General features: G+C 47.3%; 1 protein-coding gene across 4 annotated transcripts in view; it reads left to right on the top strand.

The window, feature by feature from the left end:
- The window catches only part of CTDSPL (CTD small phosphatase like), a 121417-nt gene that overhangs the window by 80987 nt on the left and 12976 nt on the right, over nt 1–27454 (top strand). The window contains exons 3-6 of one of the 4 annotated variants that reach the window (XM_064162357.1): nt 6546–6578; nt 10716–10769; nt 14122–14223; nt 23214–23270. In XM_064162357.1, the coding sequence (XP_064018427.1) occupies nt 6546–6578; nt 10716–10769; nt 14122–14223; nt 23214–23270 (246 nt within the window). The remainder of the gene's footprint in view (nt 1–6545; nt 6579–10715; nt 10770–14121; nt 14224–23213; nt 23271–27454) is intronic. The other 3 variants (XM_064162358.1, XM_064162359.1, XM_064162360.1) reach the window with 3 other exon arrangements.

Below are 27454 nucleotides of genomic sequence, written 5' to 3'. Positions count from 1 at the left end.
ATTCCATTTGCAGGCTTCAAAGAAGGATCCAGATCAAGGTGAGGAAAAGCTAGATGCAGTCTCACTCTTCCTTCATTTTGTTTTCAGTCGTGGTGGGTGAGTGAGCTCTGACAAGTCTGCTGGCACATTGCCATTTCACTTGCAGCCCACTTCCACTAGAGTCATCTTTGCTTTTATTTCCAAAGGCAGGCAGATGGCCTGTGTTCAACAAGATGAGGCATGAATGAGGCAAGGGGGTTTTATACTTGGATTAGAGTAGGTCTTGATCCACACTCAATAGGAAGAAGGTTTATTCTGGGGGCAGCAGCTGCACCCTCTGCTTTCCCTGTTACAGGAATGAAGCCAGAAAGCTCAAGTCCTTATATTTCCACCTAACCCATCCCAACCACTACCAAAGGTCATCTCTTTCTCACCACTGCTTTTTGCTGCACGACACTGCCATCTCCAAGATGATGCTGGAAAGCTGTTTTGGTGACCTATTGTCATGGCTCCAACACTCATCTGCTTCAGGAATCTCTACTGATAATGCAGTGCAGGGAAAAGAATCTTCTCTATGCCACATGAATATGGTTCAGGGGTGATCTTATTACTGTCTACAACTACCTGAAGGGGCATTGTAGCCAGGTGGGGGGTGGCCTCTTCTCCTAGGTAACCAGCAATAGAACAAGGGGACACAGTCTCAAGTTGAGCCAGGGTAGGTATAGGCTGGATATTAGGAAGAAGTTCTTCACAGAGAGAGTGATTACCCATTGGAATGGGCTGCCCAGGGAGGTGTGGAGGCACCGTCCCTGGGGGTCTTCAAGAAAAGCCTGGATGAGGCACTTAGTGCCATGGTCTGGTTGATTGGTTAGGGCTGGGTGCTAGGTTGGACTGGGTGATCTTGGAGGTCTCTTCCAACCTGGTTGATTCTATGATTCTATGAAATGGCTTGTAGAGAGCACCTTCTTGAGGTCAGAAGGCATGTAGAAGAGGAGCATGAGCATGGGCTCATTGCCATCTACAACTACCTGAAGGGAGGTCGTAGCCAGGTGGGGTTGGGCTCTTCTCCCAGATAATCAGCAAGAGAACAAGGGGACACAGTCTCAAATTGTGCTGGAGGAAGTATAGGCTGCATGTTAGAAGGAAGTTATTGGCAGAGAGAGTGATTGGCATTGGAATGGGCTGCCCAGGGAGGTGGTGGAGTCACCATCCCTGGGGGTATTCAGGAAAAGCCTGGATGAGGCACTTAATGCCATGGTCTTAGTTGACTGGATAGGCCTCGGTAATAGGTTGGAGTGGATGATCTTGGAGGTCTCTTCCAACCTGCTTGATTCTATGATTCTCTGACTCTTGATGGGAAGGCCATTAACAGCATGCTTTCCAAACAGACTTGGAACTCAGGCACCAGTGTGGAAGGAGATGATGGAGATGAATGTAGATAAGAGTACATTTCTCCTGCTTAACCTTCATTAATTAGGGCAAGAAAGTCTGTAGCACTTGGTTCTCTTGGTCACTATCAGAGCGTGATATGGCAGGCCTATTTAGAAAGCAAAACTCCCTCTGCATAGCAATGTTTGGTTCCTCTCTGCATACTCATTCCTGACCCTCTTTGACCCTCAAGAACTCTTCTCTGGAAGTTAGAAAACAAAGCTGAGTCAACGAAAGAAGTCAGATAATAACTCTTATTGCTGTCTTTAAAGCACCCATCACGGTCCAGTGCAACCTTTGTGTTGCAGTGATGAGTATGGTAGATGTGTTCTTCCCATCAGCTTCTTCTCCAAAGGAGCTATTCTTCAAAATGAAACAGCTCCTTATCTTTGAATACAGACCATTCTCATAAAAGCAGATTAGTGTGGCCTGTCACTTGGTGTTCATTGATCCCCTGTGTGATCGTAGGCAGCACCAGTGAAACAGACACAGCGCCGAGAACGTGTGTCTCAGAATGCAGAGGCTAAGGGCAAAGGCAGGAGTGATCATGGCACCTGCATCTATTGTATCACAGTATCACAGTACCACAGTATCACCAAGGTTGGAAGAGACCTCACAGATCATCAAGTCCAACCCTTTAGCACAGAGCTCAAGGCCAGACCATGGCACCAAGTGCCACGTCCAGTCCTGCCTTGAACAGCTCCAGGGACGGCGACTCCACCACCTCCCCGGGCAGCCCATTCCAGTGTCCAATGACTCTCTCAGGGAAGAACTTTCTCCTCACCTCCAGCCTAAATCTCCCCTGGCTCAGCTTGAGGCTGTGTCCTCTTGTTCTGGTGCTGGCCACCTGAGAGAAGAGAGCAACCTCCTCCTGGCCACAACCTCCCCTCAGGTAGTTGTGCTGTGAAACAAACCCCACCTGATTTCAGTAGCTGGATGAATCAGTTCCTGGGTTATCTTAGTGAATCTTGGCATTCTAGAAACAGCTTTATCTTGTTACCAGCATCAGGAGCTCGTGGAAAGACTTCAACAGTCTCTCATCTATTTCAATCATAGAATTGACTAGGTTGGAAGAGACTTCCAGGATCATTCACTCCAACCTAGCACCCAGCCCCATCCAACTAGGCCATAGAATCATGGAATTAACCAGGTTGGAAGAGACCTCCAAGTGCATCCAGCCCATCCTAGCACCCAGCCCTAGCCAATCAACCAGCCATGGCACTAAGATCCTCATCCAGGATTTGCTTGAACACCTCCAGGGATGGCAGCTCCACCACCTCCCTGGGCAGCCAATCACTCTCTCTGCCAACAGCTTCCTCCTAATCTCAATTCCTCCTCATTTCAAATGGTAGCATTAGGACTTACTTCTCTTCCCATTCCAAACTATCAGGAAATGAGGCAGGACACTTGAAAAGAAAAACCCTTTGCCCATAGCAGGCTTGTTTTTAAAACACATTTGCCTGTTCCTGAACACTAAATCTTTACCAGCATTTATTTTTCTGCTTGTTTTTCCAGTTGTCATCTTTACCATTTTGATTCCTGGATAGGAGCTTTTAGGGTTCCTCTTAGGAAACTGGCTTGTTTTTCTTGGGTTTTGATTTCAGAAATTCTGCAAGAAAAACAAAGCAAAGAGTAATGCCAGTCCTTTAGCAACTTAAATTCTGGCTTCCCATGGAAGTCAGGCTTAACAGTAATACCAGATGATGCAGTTCTTGCTTCAAGAGATTGCCAACATAGAATGCAGGTTGCACCACTGTGATGCTTCTTCAAGTCTGTGGGAAAACCTGATGTGAAACATTTGAAATCATAGAATAAGAAAATCAAGCAGGTTGGAAGAGTCCTCCAAGCTCATCCAGCCCAACCTAGCACCCAGCCCTGGCCAATCAACCAGACCATGGCACTAGGTGCCTCATACAGTCTTTTCTTGAACACCTCCAGCCACAGAGAATCCACCACCTCCCTGGGGAGCCCATTCCAATGCCAATCACTCTCTCTGCCAGGAACTTCCTCCTAACAGCCAGCCTAGACCTCCCCTGGCACAGCTTGAGACTGTGTCTATTTGGTTGCCTGGCAGCAGAGCCCAACCCCACCTGGCTACAGCCTCCCTGCAGGCAGCTGCAGACAGCAATGAGCTCTGCCCTGAGCCTCCTCTGCTGCAGGCTGCACACCCCCAGCTCCCTCAGCCTCTCCTCACAGGGCTCTGCTCCAGGCCCCTCCCCAGCCTTGCTGCCCTTCTCTCAACACCTTCCAGCACCTCAACATCTCTCTTGACTTGAGGAGCCCAGAACTGGACACAGCACTCAAGGGGTGGCTGAGCAGTGCTGAGCACAGGGGCACAAGAACCTCCCTTGTCCTGCTGCCCACACTGCTCCTGAGCCAGCCCAGGATGCCATTGGCTCTGCTGCCCACCTGGGCACACTGCTGCCTCCTCTTGAGCTCCTCTCTCCCAGCACCCCCAGGTCTCTTTCTTCCTTGCTGCTCTCAGCCACTCTGTCCCCAGCCTGTAGTGCTGCTTGGGGTTGTTGTGGCCAACCTGCTGTGTCCATAGTGAGATAATCTATTCCTGCAACTGTATACTGTTTTCATCTGTTGACAGATGTGAATTTCCAGTTGTATTTTATTCTCTCTACAAAATCAACCAAAAAAACTTTTAAAACAAAGCAAATAATAAGCTCACAGCCTGTGCTCTGTCTTCATAACCACCTCCTTGATGGCTCCATCAAAGGCAAGATCATCTAACTGGCACCTGCTCTAGTGGCCCACAAACTTCAGATGCTATTCTGCTAGAATCAGAGTCACAGAATCATAGAATCAGTCAGGGTTGGAAGGGACCATAAGGATCAGACAGTTCCAACCCCCTGCTGTTGGCAGGGACACCCTACCCTAGAGCAGGCTGCACACAGCCTCAGCCAGCCTGGCCTCAACCACCTCCCTGGGCAACCCAGTCCAGCCTCTCACCACTCTCCTGCTCAACAACTTCCTCCTCACCTCCAGCCTCACTCTCCCCACCTCCAGCTTTGCTCCATTCCCCCCACTCCTGCCACTCCCTCACAGCCTAAAAAGTCCCTCCCCAGCTTTTTTGTAACCCCCTTCAGATCCTGGAAGGCCACAAGAAGGTCCCCTGGGAGCCTCCTCTGCTGCAGCCTGCACAGCCCCAACTCTTTCAGTCTGTGCTCACAGCAGAGCTGCTGCAGCCTCTGAGCATCCTCCTGGCCCTGCTCTGGACACTCTCCAGCATCTCTGCATCCTTCTTGTAATGGGGGCTCCAGAAGTGGATGCAGTAACAGGACCTTACCACGCTGAGCTGTGTTTTAATTCCTTTAGCCATCATCTTGAGGAAGATTTGGGGTTTTGCCGGGTTTTGTGTGTTTGCTTTTACAGAAACCAAGTACTTTTCACCAAAGCAAACTTCCTGATAGCTCGTGGTAATTGCTGCTTTCTAGCACTTCATCAATTTTCTCTGGCTTTTGGTCAAGCTTCAGTAAAAATTTCTGCTGTTATAGCAATAAAAAGAGGACTTCAAAAATAATCTTCACTTACTTTCATTTGTCAGTGATCACAGAATGTTAGGACTTGGAAGGGGACATGAAAAATCATCTAGCCCAATCCCCCTGCCAGAGCAGGATGTGTCTATGCTCATGTTAGACTCCAAAACAAGTGAGCACAAGACTTTTTTCAGCCAGAAGATGTTCCTAATGCTGAAAGCTGTTCTTTCAGTCTGAAATCAGTCTGATGGTAGTCAGAGCCTGTGTTATCTGAGTAATTAAAGACTAAAATTACTTCCCTAAGCACCGTCTCTGCTAGAAAGGTCAGGTTCTTGTTTTTCACTTGCATGCAGTGCCCACCAGAAAACAAATACTTGGTTTTAACAGATTAGAAGGGCAAGAAAATGCAATTCCTGCTTCCCAAAATGTCTTGCATATTGAGTTGGTGACCATCTGATTAGCTTCTGCATTTGGAAGCTGTGAATGGAAGTGTCTTTGCCTCCATATGTTGGGTCCCAGGCTGAAAAGAAAAGGTCAAGTCGACCAAGACTGTCGTGCCCTCTCTCAAGCACAACAGCAAAGTGAGACCACAGGAAGAACACTACAAGCCCTATGAGGAGAGGCTGAGGGAGCCTGGAGGAGGCTCAGGGCAGAGCTCATTGCTGTCTACAACTACCTAAAGAGAGGCTGTAGCCAGGTGCGGTTGGGCTCTTCTGCCAGGCACCCAGCAACAGAACAAGGGGACACAGTCTCAAGCTGTGCCAGGGGAGGTCTAGGCTGGATGTTAGGAGGAAGTCTCAAGTTGTGCCAGGGCAGGTCTAGGCTGGATGTTAGGAGAAGTTGTTGTTAGAGAGAGTGATTGGCATTGGAATGGGCTGCACAGGGAGGTGGTGGAGTCGCTGTCCCTGGAGGTGTTGAAGCCAAGCCTGGCTGGGGCACTTAGTGCCATGGTTTGGTTAACTGAATAGGGCTGGGTGCTGGGTTGGGCTGACTGAGCTTGGAGCTCTCTTCCAACCTGGTTGATTCTGTGGACAGTGATAGGACCTCACTGAAAGTGGGATTCCTTGGATTTAGTTTACTATCATCACATCCTTCTCAGACATTCTTCTGTCACCTGAGTGAAAATACAGTATTTTCTGAGGCAGCTGTCTCAAAGTCAGCTCCAAGGAGTGGGCTTCTGCCCTGCTGAGCCTCTTGTTGCTGCAGTGAAAATGGCCAAATATACCCACGAGTAAAAGCTAAAGCTGGCAAAGTGACAGTAAATACAGGTACTTTCTTCTTACTATCATCTCCTCTGAATCCTAGCATGGGTTTTACCAGCCCAATCTCCTTAGATCCAGAAGATGCCAATACACTAACCAACTTCCTTAGATCCATAAGATGCCAGTACACTAACCAATCTCCTTAGATCCATAAGATGCCAATACACTAACCAATCTCCTGAAATCCATGAGATGCCAATGCACTAACCAATCATTTCAGCAACTAAAATGCAAGATCCTGGTTTGACTTTTCTTTTTTTAACCCTCATTTCTTGAATACTTTGAACTTTTGGTTTAAAATGTTTTGAGTGCTACATTTACTGCTTCAGACCTTTGTTCAACTCTTTAAAAGCCATTACCCTTACAGTGATTTGTTTTTCTTTTTCCCCAGGGTGACCAGATGCAGGTCATGCCTATACCAAGTGTATGTATTTTTATCCCTTTTTCTTTTCATCATTTTCATAACTTTTGCTTTGGTTCATTTTATGTTGCAGTCTAACAGGGGTCTGTTTGGTGTTGCATGTTAACAAAAGGGTTCTGTGTTCTGCCTGCAGTGTTGTGTACTCAGAGGTGTATTGAACTGCATCTGTTGTACAGGGGCAGAAAGGAGAGTTTGGGGTTTAGGTGGTTCCGAATTTTCTACCAGTTTAAAACCATGAAATAGTCTGGAAGGTGAATTGACTTCATGATAATAGAGAGGAAAAGGTGACTCAGCAGCAGTATGTGGGACACAGTTACAGAAACCTTTTCCTCTCCATTGTTCCCTGTGTTCCAGTTGAAAAGAAGAGTTAGAAGCTGCATCATTTGTTTGGAACAAGTCACTGTAGGAAAAGAGGCAGTGCAGAGCCCACAGCTGCCATGCTGCACTCCTTCCAGATGATGCTCTCAGTATCAGATGCTGGGCCTTAGTACTTCTGCTTATCTTCCCTGGATTAAACTTGGAATGCAGTTTGGCATCTGAGTTATCTTTGAGAACTAAATAAAAGGAAGGGGAGAAAAAGAAAAGTTCTTCAGACTGAAGGTTTTGACTGAATTGAGTTTAACCATTTTTGGTCAAAGAACTGCTCTGTTTTTTGCCTTGTGTGGATGAAGATGGAGGCTTTTTAAAACTGGAAGGACTTTCTTTTCTTTTGTTTTCTTCTCTTTTTTTTTCTTCCTCTTTTTCTTCCTTTTTTTTTTTCCTTCCTCTTTTTCTTTCTTTTTTTCTTCTTTTAATCTTCTTTGCTGTTTATATTTCTTTATTGTTGCAGTTTTCCAGTAAGTAGCAGTGCTGATGTTTGGAGTTAACCGACACAGCCCTCTTTCTTGACACATTTGGTAGCTGCTATAGGCCTGAGCATTCCCCAGCACACCATTTTTAACCCTTTCCCTTCCTTCTCATCTAGTCCAGCATTACAAGACCTGCTCTAAGAACTCTGCCCATGGTGCCTAGTGCCAGGAGATTGGTGAAACTCTGCAGATCATTTTCCTCCTTCACCACTTTTTCTTGGGTGTTTAAGAACTGTTACAAATTACTCTCTTCTGCTTACTGATTTCTTCTAATATGAAGTTTACTTCTACTGTGAAATTACTTCTAATATGGCTCATGCAAGTGTTTGCATGTATGTGTGTATGTATTTATACACACATGTACTTGCATGCAAAATGTCTGTATCTTTGCCTGTATGAAGGTAACTGAACTCTAAATTACTCTTACTCCTGCCAGATTCTGTTTGGTGGCTTGTAGTTGCTCTACAAGTAGTTATTTGAATGTGGAACATCTTCCCTGGACTAAAACTCTGCCTAAAAGTGAGTGTAGGTGTTAATGAAGTCACAAGTGTAGGTGTTAATGAAATGAGGATTCAAACAGGACAAAGTTTGGAAAGGGCAAATCAGTACAACTTTGTCAGCTCCAAACAAGAATGGAGGTTCCTTCTCTGCAACCTTAAAGCAGTACTCTGCTAGAATTGGGTAGCCATAAGAAAATGAAGAATTCAAGAAGGGGTTTCTTGTTTTTCTGGTAGCTCAGCTATGTTTTTGCTACCCCATATTGCCAGCACTTTAATAAGGCAGTGAAATTAACTTATCTTTGCAGTCATGAGGTGAAGTTCTTAGTGAGCAGGTGACTTTAAACACACTCTCTCTTCTCCGATGCCATCTGATGCCTTTATCCAGCAGGACATGCAAGTGTTGTCAAGCAACCATTGCCCCCAAGCAGTTGTGTGACATTTACTGAGTATCAGAGTGCTTCTGGCTGTCACACAGAAGCCAGTGAGCATTAGTATGTGGTAGCCTAAATAAAGGCAGAAGCGAGCTGTGGATGCAGAAAGCAGTGGGAGCAGAGATGCAACGTTCTCACCTCAAATTAAAACAATCCTCTTTGCTAGCCTTACAAGGCCTGTTTCTCCAGAACACTGAAGCCCAGAGGTTCACTCTGAGACAGCTCTATAATCATGTGTTCAAGACCCATTAAGGCAGAAGTTCTTGATACTCTGCTACATAGGATCAGGGACGAGGAGTAGGCTGTTCGAAGGGTGTGTATTGCACAGAGCAGGAGAAGTTGCTTCCCAACGGAGAGTGAGTTTGGTCACAGTGAAGTTGGACATTTGCTCTGTAGAGGGCTCATTGCAAATGGAATCACTTCAAGTGCTAGGAGAATTCCTTAGTGACTCTGGAAAGGGCACTGCCCCACTCATTGAACTTTCAAGTCGAAGCCTGGAGTCAAAACAGAAGTTTCTCTGAAGCTTTCTCATGCATGTGTAGAATCTGTCAGTCTGCTGAGGTCACCTGTTTGAAAGCTTCCATTGCTTTACATATGTATGTGCAAGTCAGTGTCATGTATCTTATCTCCTGGTCCATCAGATTTTTCCTGGTTTGATTGCACTTGCTTTAAAGGCTTGGATTAATATGTACTTTTCTCTTGGTCCTTGATAGAGGTAACTGCTAAGCAAGAAACAGTCAAGCTTCAAGTTAGGTTTTTTCAGCAAATGGAAACTGTGACTTGGGGGTTGATGGTTAGGGGTTGGGTTGGGTTTTCTTTTTAAGATGAACTGTACCCTGTTTGTATTTTGTATTCTGAAACTGTTTCCAGAGAAAGAATGAATTAAGCAGCAGCATAATTGATTTGTTCCTAATACTGGGAAGTAACTCTGGCCAGTCTGATGCAGGGTAGGGTGTCCCTGCCCATGGCAGGAGGGTTGGAATTAGATGATCCTTCTGGTCCCTTCCAACCCTGACTGATTCTATGATTCTATGAATTTGGTTTTAGGGCTGAAAGAAACACACATAAAATTGGAAGAATAAATAATACCAACATTGTGGTAGGACCTAACTTAAAAAGATACTAAGTGTAGCTGAGGACACCTCTGCTTTCATGGAGTTTTACTCAGCTTTGCTTAGAAAGGAGTATGATGGAGGAACCAAAGTAGACTGATAGCAACTCCAGCACTTTTTGAAGGAGAAATGTAGCTGGAAATACAAAACCATACTCATGCACCTTCTTAAAGGAGTTGGGAGTATCCATTGCTTTTGTTCCATTTAAAATCCTGGCATAAAGGAGCAATGCCAACAGTAGTCCTCAGAATCCCTGCAAAAAGTTAAACCTCTGCATTGGGATCTTGTGTTTGGGGTTTTATTTTCCCCCTACACTTAGATAATTTCTAGTTGCAAGTTTTTCAGGAAGAAATTCTGCAAGCTGCCTGCTTTATCACAGGAGCCAGCATTTTTGGGCAGCTGTGGTTTTAAGTGGGGATCATTTATCCTCTGCTAGAGTATTTCTATGCATATGTGCTGGGACAAGCTGTTATCTATGGAGAGTGCAACCAAAACTGTGAATTGAAGGGAATATGAACAGCAAATTCATGAACTGCACTTCATAGACTCATAGAATGAATCAGTCAGGGTTGGAAGGGACCCCAAGGCTCGGCCAGTCCCAACCCCCTTCCATGGTCTGTTAAGCTGTTACCTGTGTAGTGTGCAACCAAAAATGTGAATTGAAGGGAATATGAACAGCAAATTCATGAACTGCACTTCATAGACTCATAGAATCAGTCAGGGTTGGAAGGGACCACAAGGAGCAGCCAGTCCCACCCCCCTGCCATGCCCAGGGACACCCTACCCTAGAGCAGACTGCACACAGCCTCAGCTAGCCTGGCCTTAAACACCTCCAGGCGTGGGGACTCAACCACCTCCCTGGGCAACCCAGTCCAGCCTCTCACCACTCTCATGCTCAGGAACTTTCTCCTCACCTCCAGTCTGACTCTCCCCACCTCCAGCTTTGCTCCATTCCCCCCACTCCTGTCACTCCCTGAGAGCCTTTAAAATCCCTCCCCAGCTTTTTTGGAGCCCCCTTCAGCTCCTTGCAGACCACTTAGGCTAGGCAGCGTTTTCAGAACACAAAGGAAGGGTTCAGTAGTTCCGATACGTGTCTCTGTGGGAAGTATGGGCCTGCAGGGAGGAAAGGTTATGGTTGCTTTATACAGTGAATTTCTGACAGTTTTATGTTGACCAGCTGTTTATGCTTCAACCAAAAGTCCTGTTTTCTTGCCACCACCACCACCCCCTTTTTTTTTCTTCTTCTTAGGGAATATACTATTTCCACGGGACTGAAGCAGTGCAGCAGTCGTTTCACTACAAGGTCTGTTGAGCTGATCAGCCATGAGACCTGGCTGGAATGCATAAATCCCAAACAGTGACCAGTTTAAAAGCTTTAACTTTGTGTACAGTTCATGTCTTGTTGGAATTGAAGACCAAGCTAGGACTTAACAGTGTTTTCCTGCTGAGTTCTGTGGAAGTCTGCAGCCTCGTGCAGAGTAAATTTGAGTTGCTATTAGCCGCAATGAAATGCTCTTAATCGTCTTTGATATCTCTAAAGCTGCTATGTTTTAACAAAGGTTTATAAGAGATCCATAACTGTTCACCATTAACTGTGATGGAAATCTGGTAATGTTGGAACTCTTCTTGGATATGTCTCCATTAATGAAGCAATGAAAATACAATATCAAGTAATGGTTGTTTCAGCCTGAAAGCTTTGCTTCTCTTGGCACGTGGAAATTGGGCTGGATTAGAAAGCTTGGACAACCAAAGAAATGGTCTGATACCCTATGTGCAAATCCTTTAAGCACCTAAAGCCTCAAAATTAACCATCCTTGCCCCAAAGTCCTGCACCAGATGTTTGGCAGCCTCACAACTCCTAGTGCCTTCATCTCTCCTTACCCCTGTTAGATTGTCAGGTGGTAGATGACAACTCCTAGTGCCTTCATCTCTCCTTACCCCTGTTAGATTGTCAGGTGGCAGACAACTCCTGGTGCCTTCATCTCTCCTTACCCCTGTTAGATTGTCAGGTGGCAGACAACTCCTGGTGCCTTCATCTCTCCTTACCCCTGTTAGATTGTCAGGTGGCAGACAACTCCTGGTGCCTTCATCTCTCCTTACCCCTGTTAGATTGTCAGGTGGCAGACAACTCCTGGTGCCTTCATCTCTCCTTACCCCTGTTAGATTGTCAGGTGGCAGACAACTCCTAGTGCCTTCATCTCTCCTTACCCCTGTTAGATTGTCAGGTGGCAGACAACTCCTGGTGCCTTCATCTCTCCTTACCCCTGTTAGATTGTCAGGTGGCAGACAACTCCTAGTGCCTTCATCTCTCCTTACCCCTGTTAGATTGTCAGGTGGTCAAAGTGTTTTCAAAGTTGATAAAGGGTTTCCAAAGGGGATATTTATTCTTTCTGATCTTCAAGCGTGTGAAGGATTCACCAGGTGGTTTTGGAAGCAGAATCAGCTTCAAAACAAAAAGCCAAAGCTTGTAGGTTGGTGTGCTGTAGTGGGACCCTTTGCCCAGGAGTAAAATTTGAGGTGTAGCCTTGGGTGAATAATTACACATCATCTCCTAAGGAAACACTGAAAACGGAGAGAGACTCCAGCAGCAGCCAGCATCTCTGTGTAGGTGCTGGAGATAAGATTGTTCCTGTCCCAGCGGCTGCTTTTGAGAATGCAGAGCTACAGGAGGATGAAAGATGGTCGTGGGCCACCCCTCACCATGCAGTCAAGGATTTCAGGTTCTCTGAGTTGAATGTTCTTGTGCTGTGCAGTCCTTGGTCTATGTCAATCCTCTTCTTGATGGCAGGCATGCAGACTTACAGATAGGAAAGACTGATATTTCCAGCTCAAAAAAGAATCCACATAGGAGAAGAAATTGCTGTCTTTGAGCTGCTTGTGTCCAAAAATTGAATGAAATGCAAGAGCCCAGCATCAGAATATTGGTTCTGATGATTATTGTCTTTCATCTGTTCCATTTTTCTGGCACTAGGCGTTTAGTCTGTTTCTTCTGATCAGATTCCAGTTGCAGGCAAGCAGAGGTAGAGCTCAGGTAGTTGTCTAAGTAATGTACACATGAGACTGTCTGTAACTTAGGGTGTCCTATAAATTTTGGCCTGGTTGGGTTACTCTGATGGATGGATGCTTTACAGACATTGACCAGAAGTTGTTTTTTCATGAGAGTGGTTTCTAGATAAGTGTGCTGAGAGAAAATGCATCCAGACAAGTGGCTCCTAAGCAGGGCAACTTCGGTTTTGGTAGCTGCAGAAACTGCTGATGGTGTTAATTGTGAGGAGCTGTATCACTTTCAGTAAGCCCTCCTAAAAGCCCCCCAGTCACTTTTGCTAGAAAGACACTTTTATTTAGGTCTAGAATCTCATTTCTTAGCTACTTCATTTAACAAGTAGTTACTAGGCATTATTGGCCAGCATCTGTCAACTTAAGACAATCAGTGTCTGGATGGAAGTCAATCAGTGGTTAATGATCTGTACGAGTTGCTGTAGGGCGTTCAGAGGGTGTCTGACTCCTCTGTTTGTCACCTGCTGTCTGCGAAGGGATGGCCTCAGATCTCCACAAGCACCTCTACAAGAGGCTATTGGAAAGACCAAAAACCGTGCTAGATGCACCCTTACCCAGAGCAGCTCTTGTCTGACCAGATAAAAAGATGACGAAAGAATGAAGGCAGAGTTCTGTGTCCAGCTCTTATTAATTTAATTTCCTCTCAGTCTTGAGCTTCTCCCTGTTGATACCTTTCCATAAACCTAGTTCTTTGCCTTCCTTAAAACCCACACCCTCCCCAGTCTTTTAAAGTGAGTTGGAGCAGTGTTTCAGCTCCCAATGGAGGTGTTCTCTCCCATTTCTGTTACTCCAGGAAGCATCCAATACCGAAGGCTAAAGTAACATAACTGTGCTGCAAATTGGGATGTTCAAGTGGGGAGTGAGCAGTCAGAGGGCTCTGTTACTGCCTGCATTGCTTGCAGAAGATTTCTCAATTCCTGGAATTGGCACAGTCTTTTAGTAAGGGCAATGTACTGTAGAAGAGCCTGGTTCAGGTTCTTTACTGCAGTCTTAATCTCTCAATTGGGAATGTGATCCACAGGAGAGCTCTTGGTCAACACCTTCACAAGCAGTGAAAGTGAGAGTGGAGACATGTCCTGGAAGATAAAATTCCTAATGCTGTCTTCCTTCAGGATTGAATTCTCCACTTGAGTATCTTTGACAGCAAACAGAAATAAGTTTGTGCAAAGATCCATCAGTGTGACATGGCTGGAAATGGCATTGACTAGGATAAGGACAGCAACCAAAGCCCAGGTGTTAAGAAGAAGAGGGGCATTTGGAAAGAGATCTTATCCTATGCAATGTCCTTTTTTTTTCCTCTGTCTTTTTTTTTTAGCCAGTGGTGGTGTTTCACCATTTTCATTTCCAGTGCTTTGGAGATCATTCTAAAGACTCCCATTTAAAACCACCACCACCAACAAGAAAGCTCTATCTGGGTACTGCATGAGCCATTGATTTCCATACATGTACTTGCAATGAGCCCAGAAAAAAACATTCAGCTTCAAGTCCTGTATCTCAGTTCCTAGTAAATGCTAGACTAGAAATGTTGGCAGGAGAGTGCCCCTTCAGTAGAGGTTTTACTTTTTGTTGTTGTGTTCCTCTTTTCTTTTTGTTTCTAGCCACCAGCTAAATACCTCCTGCCAGAACTGACAGCATCAGACTATGGGAAGAAGTGTGTGGTCATTGATTTAGATGAAACTTTAGTGCACAGTTCATTTAAGGTAAGTATATTCCAAAGCAATCTCTTGCAACTTGAGCCTCTCAATGAATGCTGTAGGAACTGTTAAGCCTCTGAACACACAAACTGGTCTTGCAGGCTCTCCCAGGATACCTGGTAGTTCTTTTAGGATTATTCATCCTAATTTAGCTGTAAGGGGAGTAATACAGACATGGCTGTCCTTTTGGTTCTGAGAATTGACTGCACTGAATCACAGAATCACAGAATCATAGAATCAACCAGGTTGGAAGAGACCTCCAAGCTCAGCCAGCCCAACCTAGCACCCAGCCCTGGCCAATCAACCAGACCATCATCACAGAATCATCATCACAGAATCAAGCAGGTTGGAAGAGATCTCCAAGATCATCCAGTCCAACCTAGCACCCAGCCCTATTAAGTCAACCAGACCATGGCACCGAGTGCCTCATCCAGTCTTTCCTTGAAGACCTCAAGGGACAGTGCCTCCAGCACCTCCCTGGGCAGCCCATTCCAATGTGAAATCACTCTCTCTGTGAGACTGAGAAATGCCTGACACATTGACTGCAGCAAGGTCTGGACTAGTTACTGACATTGAATGGTAGCTGTTCCAACAAGGACCTGTGTTTTAACAGGTACAAAACCTGTCGCTCTAAAATACAGGTTTGGTTTTGAGGTTTAAATGACTCCATAGTTAGTCTAGAATCATAGAATCATAGAATCAAGCAGGTTGGAAGAGACCTCCAAGCTCATCCAGTCCAACCTAGCACCCAGCCCTATCCAGTCATCTAGACCATGGTGCTAAATGCCCCATCCAGTCTTCGCTTGAAGACCTCCAGGCATGGCGACTCCACCACCTCCCTGGGCAGCCCATTCCAATGCCAATCACGCTCTCTGACAACAACTTCCTCCTAACATCCAGCCTAGACCTCCCCTGGCACAACTTGAGACTCTGTCCCTTTGGTTGCCTGGCAGCAGAGCCCAACCCCACCTGGCTACAGCCTCCCTGCAGGCAGCTGCAGGCAGCAATGAGCTCTGCCCTGAGCCTCCTCTGCTGCAGGCTGCACACCCCCAGCTCCCTCAGCCTCTCCTCACAGGGCTCTGCTCCAGGCCCCTCCCCAGCCTTGCTGCCCTTCTCTCAACACCTTCCAGCACCTCAACATCTCTCTTGAATTGAGGGGCCCAGAACTGGACACAGCACTCAAGGTGTGGCCTGAACAGTGCTGAGCACAGGGGCAGAAGAACCTCCCTCATCCTGCTGCCCACACTGCTCCTGACCCAGCCCAGAATGCCATTGGCACTCTTGGCCACCTGGGCACACTGCTGCCTCATCTTCAGCCTACTCTCTACCAACACCCCCAGGTCCCTTTCTTCCTGGCTGCTTTCCTCAGTGCAGCTATATCCTAGGTTAGATCTACCTTAAACCAGCAGATTTTGGGAACCAGTGTTTGCTCTTCCCTGTTGCCAAGACTGGTTTCCATGCCAGGCTGCTGCTGTCCTGATGGCAGTGTTTTTAACTGTAGCTTTCATAACAGGAAAGCAAAGAGCATTTAGCTGTTACTGATGAGTCAGTCATCTTCTAGAAGCAACTTCTCTAGCACTTCAGAGTGCAGCATGTGGTGGAAGTGGGGGTATTTTTCTATTGTTTAAGTAGGGCTAAAGTTAGAATGGAAGAATTCAGCAGTACAAATAACTGGAGTTGGCTGGGAGGACTGGTAGAGGTTCTGATTAACAAATGTCAGACATCATCAAGCATCTGCTGGCTTCATGCTTTTAAACAAGCCATAGTGTGCTCACTAGCAGCAAGCTAGAGTTACCACTGGCTTTATAGGCTTCTAGTCTTGGTCACACTCCATTTGTCACTGCTAGCAAAAACTCAGCACTGTTAATCCTGCAGTACTGAGTCGCCAGCATTTAAATAGGAAAACCATAATTCATGTTGTGGTGAGAATTTGGCAACAACCCATCTTTATTGACTTAAAGGAGACCTTATATGGAGATGCTAGAACAAATATTCATAGATCCATGGTTTAGGTTGGAAGGGAGCTCAGGGATCATTCACTTCCAACCACTCTGCCATGGGCAAGTTAACCATGGCACAGCAATGTGCCCTGGTGGCCAAGAAGGCCAGTGGGACCCTGGAGTCTATTAGGCAGAGTGTGTCCAGCAGATCCAGGGAGGTTCTTCTCCCCCTCTACTCTGCCCTGCTGAGATCTCATCTTGAATACTGTGTTCAGTTTTGGGCTCCCCAGTTGAAGAGGGACAGGGATCTGCTGGAGAGGGTCCAGCAGAGGGCTATGAGGATGATGAGGGGACTGGAGCACTGCCTGATGAGGAGAGGCTGAGGGACCTGGGGCTGCTCAGTCTGAAGAGGAGAAGGCTGAGAGGGGATTGAGTCAATGTTTATAAACATCTGAGGGCTGGTGGTCAGGAGGGGGGGACAGGCTCTGCTCACTGCTCCCTGGGATAGGACAAGAAGCAATGGATGGAAGCTGCAGCACAGGAGGTTCCAGCTCAGCACAAGAGGGAACTTCTTCCCTGTAAGGGTCCCAGAGCCCTGGCACAGGCTGCCCAGAGAGGTTGTGGAGTCTCCTTCCCTGGAGGCATTCAAGGCCTGTCTGGATGTGTTCCTTTGTGCCCTGTGCTAGATTGTGTGGTCCTGCTCTGGCAGTGAGGTTGGACTGGATGATCTCCTTGGGTCCCTTCCAACCCCTAATATCCTGTGTACCTGTGATTTTCCACTAGACCAGATTGCTACAGATACTGTCCAGACTGGTCTTGAACACCTCCAGGGGATGGGGCATCTGTGACCTCCTTGAACGACCCATTCCAGTGTCTCACCACCCTTACTGTAAAGAATTACTTTCTAGAATCACAGAATCAAGCAGGTTGGAAGAGAGCTCCAAGCTCAGCCAGCCCAACCTAGCACCCAGCCCTGGCCAATCAACCAGACCATGGCACTAAGTGCCCCAGCCAAGCTTGGCTTCAAAACCTCCAGGGACAGCAACTCCACCACCTCCCTGGGCAGCCCCTTTCAATGCCAATCACTCTCTCTGACAACAACTTCCTCCTCACATCCAGCCTAGACCTGCCCTGGCACAGCTCGAGACTCTGTCCCCCTTCTAACATCCAGCCTAATTCCACCATCCTCAAATGAAGACCAGAATTGTTCTCTCTCTCTCTATTGTGCCTTATGGTGTGTGACAATTTGTGGTGGCATTCAGGAACCTCTTAACCTCAGTGCCAGATCCTTGCCTTCTATACCCAGACTGGCACTTGAGAAATGTTTCAGGGAAATGAGAAATCAAACTGGTTTGAGAAAGGAGAAGGACCATGCCTTTCTAATTAAAAGGAAGTCAAACATAAAATATTAGTGTTACCCAAAATGCAGTTTGCTTTCTGAATGCTGAGGATGACTTTCCTCTGCTTTCTGGTTTTTTAAGCAAAATGAGATTCCATTTTGGTAATTGCCAACCTCAGGAGGTTCAACAAGACCAAGGGCAAGGTCCTGCAGCTGGGTCGAGGCAATGCCAAGCACCAATCCAGGCTAGGCAGGGAGTGGCTGGAGAGCAGCCCTGAGGAGAGGCACTTGGGGGTGCTGCTGGAGGAGAAGCTCAGCAGGAGCCAGCAGTGTGCTCAACAGAGCCTGGGCTGCAGCAGGAGCAGTGTGGCCAGCAGGGCCAGGGAGGTGATTCTCCCCCTCTGCTCTGCTCTGCTGCGACCCCACCTGGAGTACTGCATCCAGTTCTAGAGCCCCTGGGGCAAGAGGCATGTGGAGATGCTGGAGCAGGGCCAGGAGGATGCTCAGAGGGCTGCAGCAGCTCTGCTGTGAGCAGAGACTGAAAGAGTTGGGGCTGTGCAGGCTGCAGAAGAGGAGGCTCCCAGGTGACCTTCTTGTGGCCTTCCAGGATCTGAAGTGGGCTACAAAAAGGCTGGGGAGGGATTTTAAAGGCTCTCAGGGAGTGCCAGGACTGGGGGGAATGGAGCAAAGGTGGAGGTGGGGAGAGTGAGGCTGGAGGTGAGGAGGAAGTTGTTGAGCAGGAGAGTGGTGAGAGGCTGGAATGGGTTGCCCAGGGAGGTGGTTGAGGCCCCATGGCTGGAGGTGTTTGAGGCCAGGCTGGCTGAGGCTGTGTGCAGCCTGCTCTAGGGTAGGGTGTCCCTGGGCATGGCAGGGGGGTTGGAACTGTCTGATCCTTGTGGTCCCTTCCAACCCTGACTGATTCTATGATTCTATGAACTATGTGTTTAGAGGTTGACCTGGGGTAAGTCCTGTGCTGCAGGACTGAGGCTTGCCTTTCTTTCAGTGTGCTTTCTCAGTGGGTTCCTTGGCATTGATTTGAACCATTGCAAGGGATATTTAAATGATGTTTAACTGGTAAGAAAAATCAAAACATCTTTCTGCTTAGGCTTGACCACTGAATCATGTTTTGTGTCACTAAAAGAAAACTGGTCCTTCTTTGGGGGAATAGTAGCAGGCAGCAGACAGGCTCTGAGAATTGGGTCTGTTCAGCCTGGAGAAGAGAAGGCTTTAGGGAGACCTTATAGAATCATAGAATTCCAGTACCTGGAGGGGTCACCTCCTACAAGGATGCCAGGAAAGGACTAAAGTAAAGCCCCTGCCATCAAAATAACACTGGCTATGAGGAGAGCAGGAGATGTACCACCTGTATACACACTCCTCTGCATCAGTAATAATCCAGTTCATTTTAGTTTTGATTGTTGGCTTTTGGGGTTTCTTTGGGGGTTTCTGGTGGTTTTATTCTCCACTAAGACATGTCCAACACTATCCAGGCAGGTCCCCACTTAGGAACTGCAGAAGGATACCTAAACTTGTGATTTTTAGTGCTAAAGGCTTTAATCTAAACCCTGATATTTTAGAAATCATAATTGTTATGAAATAAGTTTCACATTTCAAATGCAGGTCATGTTTTTAAACCCTACCAAAGAGGCAAGGTGTTTAGAATACTCTTTTATGAGAGCAGCAATATCTGAGGGAGGGTAATTCTTGTCTGTTTATGCTCCTGCATGTTTGTGGAGCTCTAAGGAGCTGCTACTCTTTCATGTTAAGTGCATATTAAAGGAATAAAGTTTGGCAAGGGTAAAAAAGGAATAGGTAGACATTGTAGTTATCATTGCCATCATAAAGCAGTAGTAGAAGCAAAAAGTCATGAATGATTAGGTCAAGGAGATGTAAAGATGGGTTTGGATAAAATGAATTCAACCCCTTGCAAGTCTGGAATGTAGTCACAATCCAAACTGGCTGTGAAACCCTTTTAGAACATTGAAAATTCTGAAGCTTTTTAGTAACTAGAAGCAGTCCTGACAGAAGGAAAGCTTGTCAGTGCAAATGCATTGTCACTCCCTCTGTGGCTCCCACTCAAGGCCTGCATGTGCTTCAGGTGTGCAACTCCAGAAGCCTTCGTCCAGCAAACTCTTGCAGTCTTTTCTCCTGTCTGTCCATCATGATGAGGCACTGAACCCCAGTCCATGCTCTCTTCCTGATTGCTTGTGCCAACAAGAAAGCTACATAGAATCATAGAATCAAGCAGGTGGGAAGAGACCTCCAAGCTCAGCCAGCCCAACCTAGCACCCAGTCCTGGCCAACCAACCAGACCATGGCACTAAGTGCCCCAGCCAGGCTTGGCTTCAACACCTCCAGCCACAGAGACTCCACCACCTCCCTGGGCAGCCCATTCCAATGCCAATCACTCTCTCTGCCAACAGCTTCCTCCTAACATCCAGCCTGAACCTGCCCTGGCACAACTTGAGACTGTGTCCCCTTGTTCTGTTGCTGGCTGCCTGGCAGCAGAGCCCAACCCCACCTGGCTACAGCCTCCCTTCAGTAGAGAGCAGTGAGGTCTGCCCTGAGCCTCCTCTGCAGGCTGCACACCCCCAGCTCCCTCAGCCTCTCCTCACAGGGCTCTGCTCCAGGCCCCTCCCCAGCCTTGCTGCCCTTCTCTCCACACCTTCCAGCACCTCAACATCTCTCTTGAATTGAGGGGCCCAGAACTGGATATAGCACTCAAAGTGTGGCCTGACCAGTGATGAAGAATAACCTCCCTTGTCCTGCTGCCCACACTGCTCCTGAGCCAGCCCAGGATGCCATTGGCTCTGCTGCCCACCTGGGCACACTGCTGGCTATAGCTATAGCCTAAGTGCAGGGTGTTAAGAGTAGTTTGGTTAGTGATAGGAAGTGTAAGATTGAGTTTAATTTGTTAGCATAAACGAAGGTGCTGAAACAGCAGGTGGTGTTCTCTGGCTTGTGGTTTCTCTTGTTCCTGTTTAGATGTAGTTGCATTTCTTCAAGTGGGCTTCCCAAGGGGAGCAGCTTGCAGTGAGCCACTCTTTTCCTGCTGCTACAGAACGTTTCTCTCTCACCTGAGGGACTCATGCACATACAGATCCTTCAAGGGCACACAGGTCTTTTCAAGGTGTGCACGGGGCTGACACTCACTTGAAAACTGGTGGCTGAGTCTCTTTGACAGCTCACTGGTGTGTCTTTCAAGGTGAAGCTGCAGACAACATTTGTGTACCTGTTCCCTGACTGTTAGAGATGCTGCAGAGCTTTCTCCTCTGAGAGGCTTCATGCAAGTAGCAGATGAGACTCTGCCCTCTCTCTCTGGGAGGCAGAAAAGGAGATGTATCTTGGAAATTGATTGATGTCAGATAAAGTGAAGTGTAGATTGTGTCTGCAGGTGTCTGAGGGGTTTGTCAGTGCTACAGCCATCAACAGGATGGGCTTGTCCAGCACTGGCTGCTCTGGAGGTTTGGTTGCCAATCCTGGTTGGTCAGGATGAATAGAATCAGCATAGCTTCTCATGTGATCTCTGACACAGCACTTGCAGACATCAGAGCAAACCATTTTCCTTTTTACTTCAGCCCGGAGAGAGGATCTTACCCTCCATACAGTTCTTATGGTCATAGAATCATAGAATCAACCAGGGTGGAAGATAACCTCCAAGCTCAGCCAGCCCAACCTAGCACCCAGCCCTGGCCAGTCAACCAGACCATGGCACTAAGTGCCTCATCCAGGCTTGGCTTCAACACCTCCAGGCACAGCCACTCCACCACCTCCCTGGGCAGCCCATTCCAATGCCAATCACTCTCTCTGCCAGGAACTTCCTCCTAACATCCAGCCTAGACCTCCCCTGGCACAGCTTGAGGCTCTGTCCCCTTGTTCTGTTGCTGCTTGCCTGGCAGAAGAGCCCAACCCCACCTGACAGGAAGATCACTTGACAGTGAACCTAGATCTTGTTTTTCCAGGGAATGGGATCAAAGTGATGCTCTCATGTTCATACTTCAGGATTCTTTTTTCCTATCGTTGTCCACAGAGCATCTGTTTAGGTTCACCAGTTACTGATCTGCTTCTTGGTCACTTTACCTTGGCTGCTTCTCTGCTTTCTTGGCTCCCCTTTGCCCCCCTCTCCCCACAATGGACCTTAAGGCTATTTCTAGTCTCACAGATTATTCAGGAGCACCTCCTTGGTAGTACCTGAGATCAGTCCAGAAAACCAGGTGGGAAAATCTGTTCAAATCTAATAGAGCTGTGTGAAGACATCTTCAAGCCTTTGCTTAGTAATGGCAGCTCAGCCATTTCCAAGGAGCAGATCATGGAATGAGTTACAGCCTTCAGCCAGGCATGTTTACATGAGATTTTTGTGTCACAGATGTCATGCAGGAGCTGTACCACAGTGTTCTGCCAAGTTCAGTGTCCACTGGAACTAGTGAAAAGAGGTAGCAGTGTGCTCCCCAGCTACTAATGCTGTCTAGTCACATTTAGACTGTGTTGTCCTAGAGTCTATGCAAGGGAAATTTTCTGCTTTCCAAAGCCTGGATGGGGCACTTGGTGCCATGGTCTAGTTGACTGGATGGGGCTGGGTGCTAGGTTGGACTGGATGGTCTTGGAGGTCTCTTCCAACCTGCTTGATTCTATGATTCATCAGCAATTTTTCACAGTAAGTCTTCAGAAATGAGGTGTATTCAGCAGGCTGGAAATAGGAATTCAGGACAGAGTGTGCCTCTATTTCCCTTTTCATTAAAACATGGTCTCATGTGATGAATTTGGTTAGTGTAGCATGTTCTTGAGGCATCACATCTAATGTATCACATAAGGCACTATCTATCTGCTATATATAATACATATATCTAATATCACATGGAGCACTTAGTGCCATGGTCTGGTTGATTGGACAGGGCTGGGTGTTGGATTGGGCTGGTTGAGCTTGGAGGTCTCTTCCAACCTGGTTGATTCTATGAGTTTATGATTCTATGATCCTAACTACATCACATTTCACTACATGACTTAGTCACAGTCATAGAATGGTTTGGGTTGGAAGCAACCTTAAAGATCATCCAGTTCCAAACCCCTCCCCCCCTGCCATGGGCAGGGACACCTTCCACTAGAACAAGGTGCTCAAGGCCTCATCCAACCTGGCCTTGAACACTCCCAGGGAGGGAGCACCTACAACCTCCCTGGACAACCTGCACCAGTATCTCACCACCCTCATTGTGAAGAATTTCCTCCCAATATCCAGCCTAAATCTGCTCTCTTCCAGCTTAAATTTCATTGCAAGTTGTTGCATCTCCCAGTTGAAATGCAGTCATTAGGTGTTACTTCTACTACTGCCTAACTGATGGCCCAGAGGTGGCTGCATGAAGCACAGAGTTGCATTTCTTTGTGACCATCCACAGAGGTTTGATGAAAGAGTTATCCAAGCTAAAGGTTGTCCTGGTCGACATCATCAGCGATGATGGGGGTTACTTAATGGTGAAGTGTATTACATTGTGTGAACCTTAAAAACAAGAGAGAAGAGGGAAGTGCAGCACCTGCTGAATGCAGCTGTGTAAGCTTCCTGACCTGGGTGTGTAAAGGGTGCACAGAGAGTAGATTTCTGTAGCCAGTAATGCTGTTCATTTGCTCCTGAGAAGCCTAAGTGCTCTTCTTTTTCACACCTCTGAAAGTTTCCCCCTAATGATCTGATTCTTAATACTGATTTATTTCCCTGTCATTCTTCCTAGCCAATTAGCAATGCTGATTTCATCGTTCCTGTTGAAATTGATGGAACCATACATCAGGTAAGTGCTGTTGTTCCTTTAGTGGCAATGTCCTCAGTGTCCCAGGGTGTTATCTGTCTCCATCTGCTGCTTGACATTCAATGACTTGTCCTTGTGCTAGAGACAAAAGGTGTGTACCCTGGAATGTGTCATCCAGGCAGGCATTCCTGTTGGGTCAGGTGTGTGGTTTCTGATTTGAACTTTTTCAGCTCTCCAGAGTGTCTCTCTTCAGTGCTTGACTCTTGCTCAGTTTTAAAACATTTCCAAACGCTGTCTGAGGTTGGTGTTTCAAATATTCACACTGAGCACTGCAGTTGTCATTCACTCCTCAGGCAAACAGAACATAAATTGGTTTTTAATGTCTGTTGGTAGTTCACGGGGACAAAGCTTTATGAGAACTCCACCTGGAGTACTGCATCCAGTTCTGCAGCCCCCAATACAAGAGGGATGTGGAGATGCTGATGTGTGTCAAGAGCAGGGCCAGGAGGATGCTGAGAGGGCTGCAGCAGCTCTGCTGTGAGCACAGACTGAAAGAGTTGGGGCTGTGCAGGCTGCAGCAGAGGAGGCTCCCAGGGGACCTTCTTGTGGCCTGCCAGGAGCTGAAGGGGGCTACAAAAAAGCTGGGGAGGGACTTTTTAGACTCTGAGGGAGTGCCAGGACTGGGGGGAATGGAGTTCAAAGCTGGAGGTGGGGAGAGTGAGGCTGGAGGTGAGGAGGAAGTTGTTGAGCAGGAGAGTGGTGAGAGGCTGGAGTGGGTTGCCCAGGGAGGTGGTTGAGGCCCCATGGCTGGAGGTGTTTGAGGCCAGGCTGGCTGAGGCTGTGTGCAGCCTGCTCTAGGGTAGGGTGTCCCTGGGCATGGCAGGGGGTTGGGACTGGCTGATCCTTGTGGTCCCTTCCAACCCTGACTGATTCTATGATTCTGTGATTTCTTCAGCTTCTGTGGCAGTGTCTATTTGAGTTTTGTCCCCCTCCTGTAAGCAATTGAAGTTCCTCTGATAGGCCTTCTTACTTCACAGTCCTTAAAAATGTGGGACAAAACTGCAAGGAGATTCACTTTTATGTCTTAAGGAACTTCACTTAAGGCTCTGTGAAATGGTTTCCAGTGAATGATAAATAGCATTTGAATATCTGTCCCCTTCATGCATCCCAGCTTAGTGTCCTTACCAGTCATTGCTGAAAATGTTAAATGAAATAAATTACAGTGGCATAAATTTTCCTCTTCAGACAGGCATTAAAGTTCTTGCTAAAACGAGGTTTACTGGTTAATATGAAGCTGAGCCTCTCTGCTGTATGGACCTTGCAGATTGTTTGAAACAACTTCTGTGTAGTCCTTGTAGGTTACAGCTGATGCAGTTACTGAGTTGCAAATCATCCCTGAATGAGATTTAATGGAGCTGTTAAAAACAGCACAAAACAAATGAAAGGCTTTAATGTTGCCATTTAGAATCGTAGAATCAGTCAGGGTTGGAAGGGAGCACAAGGATCAGACAGTTCCAACCCCCCTGCCATGCCCAGGGACACCCTACCCTAGAGCAGGCTGCACACAGCCTCAGCCAGCCTGGCCTCAAACACCTCCAGCCATGGGGCCTCAACCACCTCCCTGGGCAACCCACTCCAGCCTCTCACCACTCTCCTGCTCAGCAACTTCCTCCTCACCTCCAGCCTCACTCTCCCCACCTCCAGCTTTGCTCCATTGCCCCCACTCCTGGCACTCTCTGACAGCCTCAAAAGTCCCTCCCCAGATTTTTTGTAGCCCACTTCAGATCCTGGAAGGCCACAAGAAGGTCACCTGGGAGCCTTCTCTGCTCCAGCCTGCACAGCCCCAACTCTTTCAGTCTGTGCTCACAGCAGAGCTGCTGCAGCCCTCTGAGCATCCTCCTGGCCCTGCTCTGGACACTCTCCTGCATCTCCACAGCCCTCTTGTCCCAGGGGCTCCAGAGCTGGATGCAGTACTCCAGGTGGGGTCTCAGCAGAGCACAGCAGAGGGGGAGAATCCCCTCCCTGGCCCTGCTGGCCACACTGCTGCTGCTGCAGCCCAGGCTCTGCTTGGCTTTCTGGGCTGCAAGTGCACACTGCTGGCTCCTGCTGAGCTTCTCCTCCAGCAGCACCCCCAAGTGCCTCTCCTCAGGGCTGCTCTCCAGCCACTCCCTGCCCAGCCTGGATTGGTGCTTGGCATTGCCTCGACCCAGCTGCAGGACCTTGCCCTTGGTCTTGTTGAACCTCCTGAGCTTGGCTTGTGCCCACCTCTGCAGCCTGCCCAGACATTTGCATGGATGATTTTAACTTGGACAAATAGGTTCATATTTTGATCTTGGGAACAATTGGTAGACCATAAAGTAAGTTCATAGTTTTTGTTTGATTCCATGTGCTGAAAATCATCCATGTAATTGTCACTGTTAACATTGTCACAGTCAGCAGACTCAAATGTGCTTTATGGTGATGCTTGCTTTGACAGTTTTTACACTGTGCCTGTGTTAGGTAGAAAAAAATTGGTCTCCAGGGGACTGGAAACTGAAATTTTCAACAGAGCTGAATGCTTTACAAAACCTAAGTGATGTTTAGGGAGGTTCCTATTGTGATGTTGTCAGTCCTCATTTGATGTGGGCTTTGGTTGTGTTTGGTTGCTTGCAACACAGACATTTTCTCTCCCAAAACATTCTAGGATGCTTTTGAAAGGTAATAAAATAGGCTGCCTAACAGTTTTGGGTGGCTTAGGGTTGTAATCAGTTAGCTTGTCAAGGTTATGTATTTACATTCTGAAACAAAACCCAATAGAAGACTACTTCAGCTCTCTAGTCAAGCACTTCAAAAGCTCTTGCTTTTCCCCTCCTTACTGCAGGCTTGCTGATTATTCACCAAGTGCTGGGGAGAAACATCAACCCAAAACCCACCTGGTCAAAGGGAGTGGGTTTGTGTATACCCTAAATGCAAATGGGAGGAAGGATGCTCTTGACAGAGCAGGTCAAGTGTGGTCTCAGACTGCTTTGATGGAGACTTCCTGTGTAATTGTCAAGGAAATTGCTTAATCCCTTTGTATTTCCAGTTCTTAATCTCTGAAAGAGGTAAATAGCTCAGCTGCACTTGAGTGGCAGAAATGAAGTTAGCTGTTAAGAACTTGAAGTCACAGAGTTGTTTTGGTTGGAGAAGACCTTTAAGCTCATTAACGTATACAGTATGCAGAAGAGGCTGTGGTGGTTTGGGTGTTCCCCACCCGGACTACACTCAGCAGCTCTGGAAATTGAATGAAGCTTTATAGTGACAGCTTAGTGCAAGGTACAAGCAGGTATTGACAATCTATACAGAAATATACAAGGCAAAAAGTAGCACAGAAACACAACAGCCCTCCCAGAAACCTGAGTCCCCAGGAGGGGCTCCCAACCACCCTTCCACCTTCTCCCACCCCTCTACCTTACCCAAGACTTTGCCTTATGCTCAAGGTAGGTTGGAGGGTTGGCCAGGGGGGTTATGAAGCAGATGAATTAGTCACACAGATGACAGGTTAGGTTAGAGAGTGAAGTTTATGCAGCCCCAGACAGAGAGCAGCTCTGTTATCTGTGTTTGTGTTCTTGTTCTCATACTTCTCAGCAAGCCTATGAGTGCAGTAGACATCAGCACTGTTTCCTTTTCATAGCCTGTAATCTAATTCTTCTTCCCCAAACTTTCTAGCTAGCTTCAAACTAGCACAGAAGCAAAGCTTTGGATTCTTGTGTTTGTAAAACCTCTGCAGGCAAAGTCATCCAGCAGGTTTCTTGGTGGGTCTGGAAGCTCTGCAGGCAAAGTCATGCAGCAGGATGGATTTTTGGTGGGTCTGGAAGCTCTGCAGGCAAAGTCATGCAGCAGGTTTCTTGGTGGGTCTGGAAGCTGTGCAGGCAAAGTCATCCAGCAGGATGGATTTTTGGTGGGTCTGGAAGCTGTGCAGGCAAAGTCATGCAGCAGGATTTTTGGTGGGTCTGGAAGCTCTGCAGGCAAAGTCATGCAGCAGGATGGATTTTTGGTGGGTCTGGAAGCTGTGCAGGCAAAGTCATGCAGCAGGATTTTTGGTGGGTCTGGAAGCTGTGCAGACAAAGTCATGCAGCAGGTTTCTTGGTGGGTCTGGAAGCTCTGCAGGCAAAGCCATCCAGCAGGAGGGATTTTTGGTGGGTCTGGAAGCTGTGCAGGCAAAATCATCCATCAGGATTCTTGGTGGGTCTGGAAGCTCTGCAGGC

Source organism: Pogoniulus pusillus, chromosome 23, assembly GCF_015220805.1.
Source record: "Pogoniulus pusillus isolate bPogPus1 chromosome 23, bPogPus1.pri, whole genome shotgun sequence".
Lineage (NCBI taxonomy): Eukaryota > Metazoa > Chordata > Aves > Piciformes > Lybiidae > Pogoniulus > Pogoniulus pusillus.
Note: the sequence above shows the minus strand (reverse complement) of the source record. Positions and strands in the feature narration are given on the sequence as shown.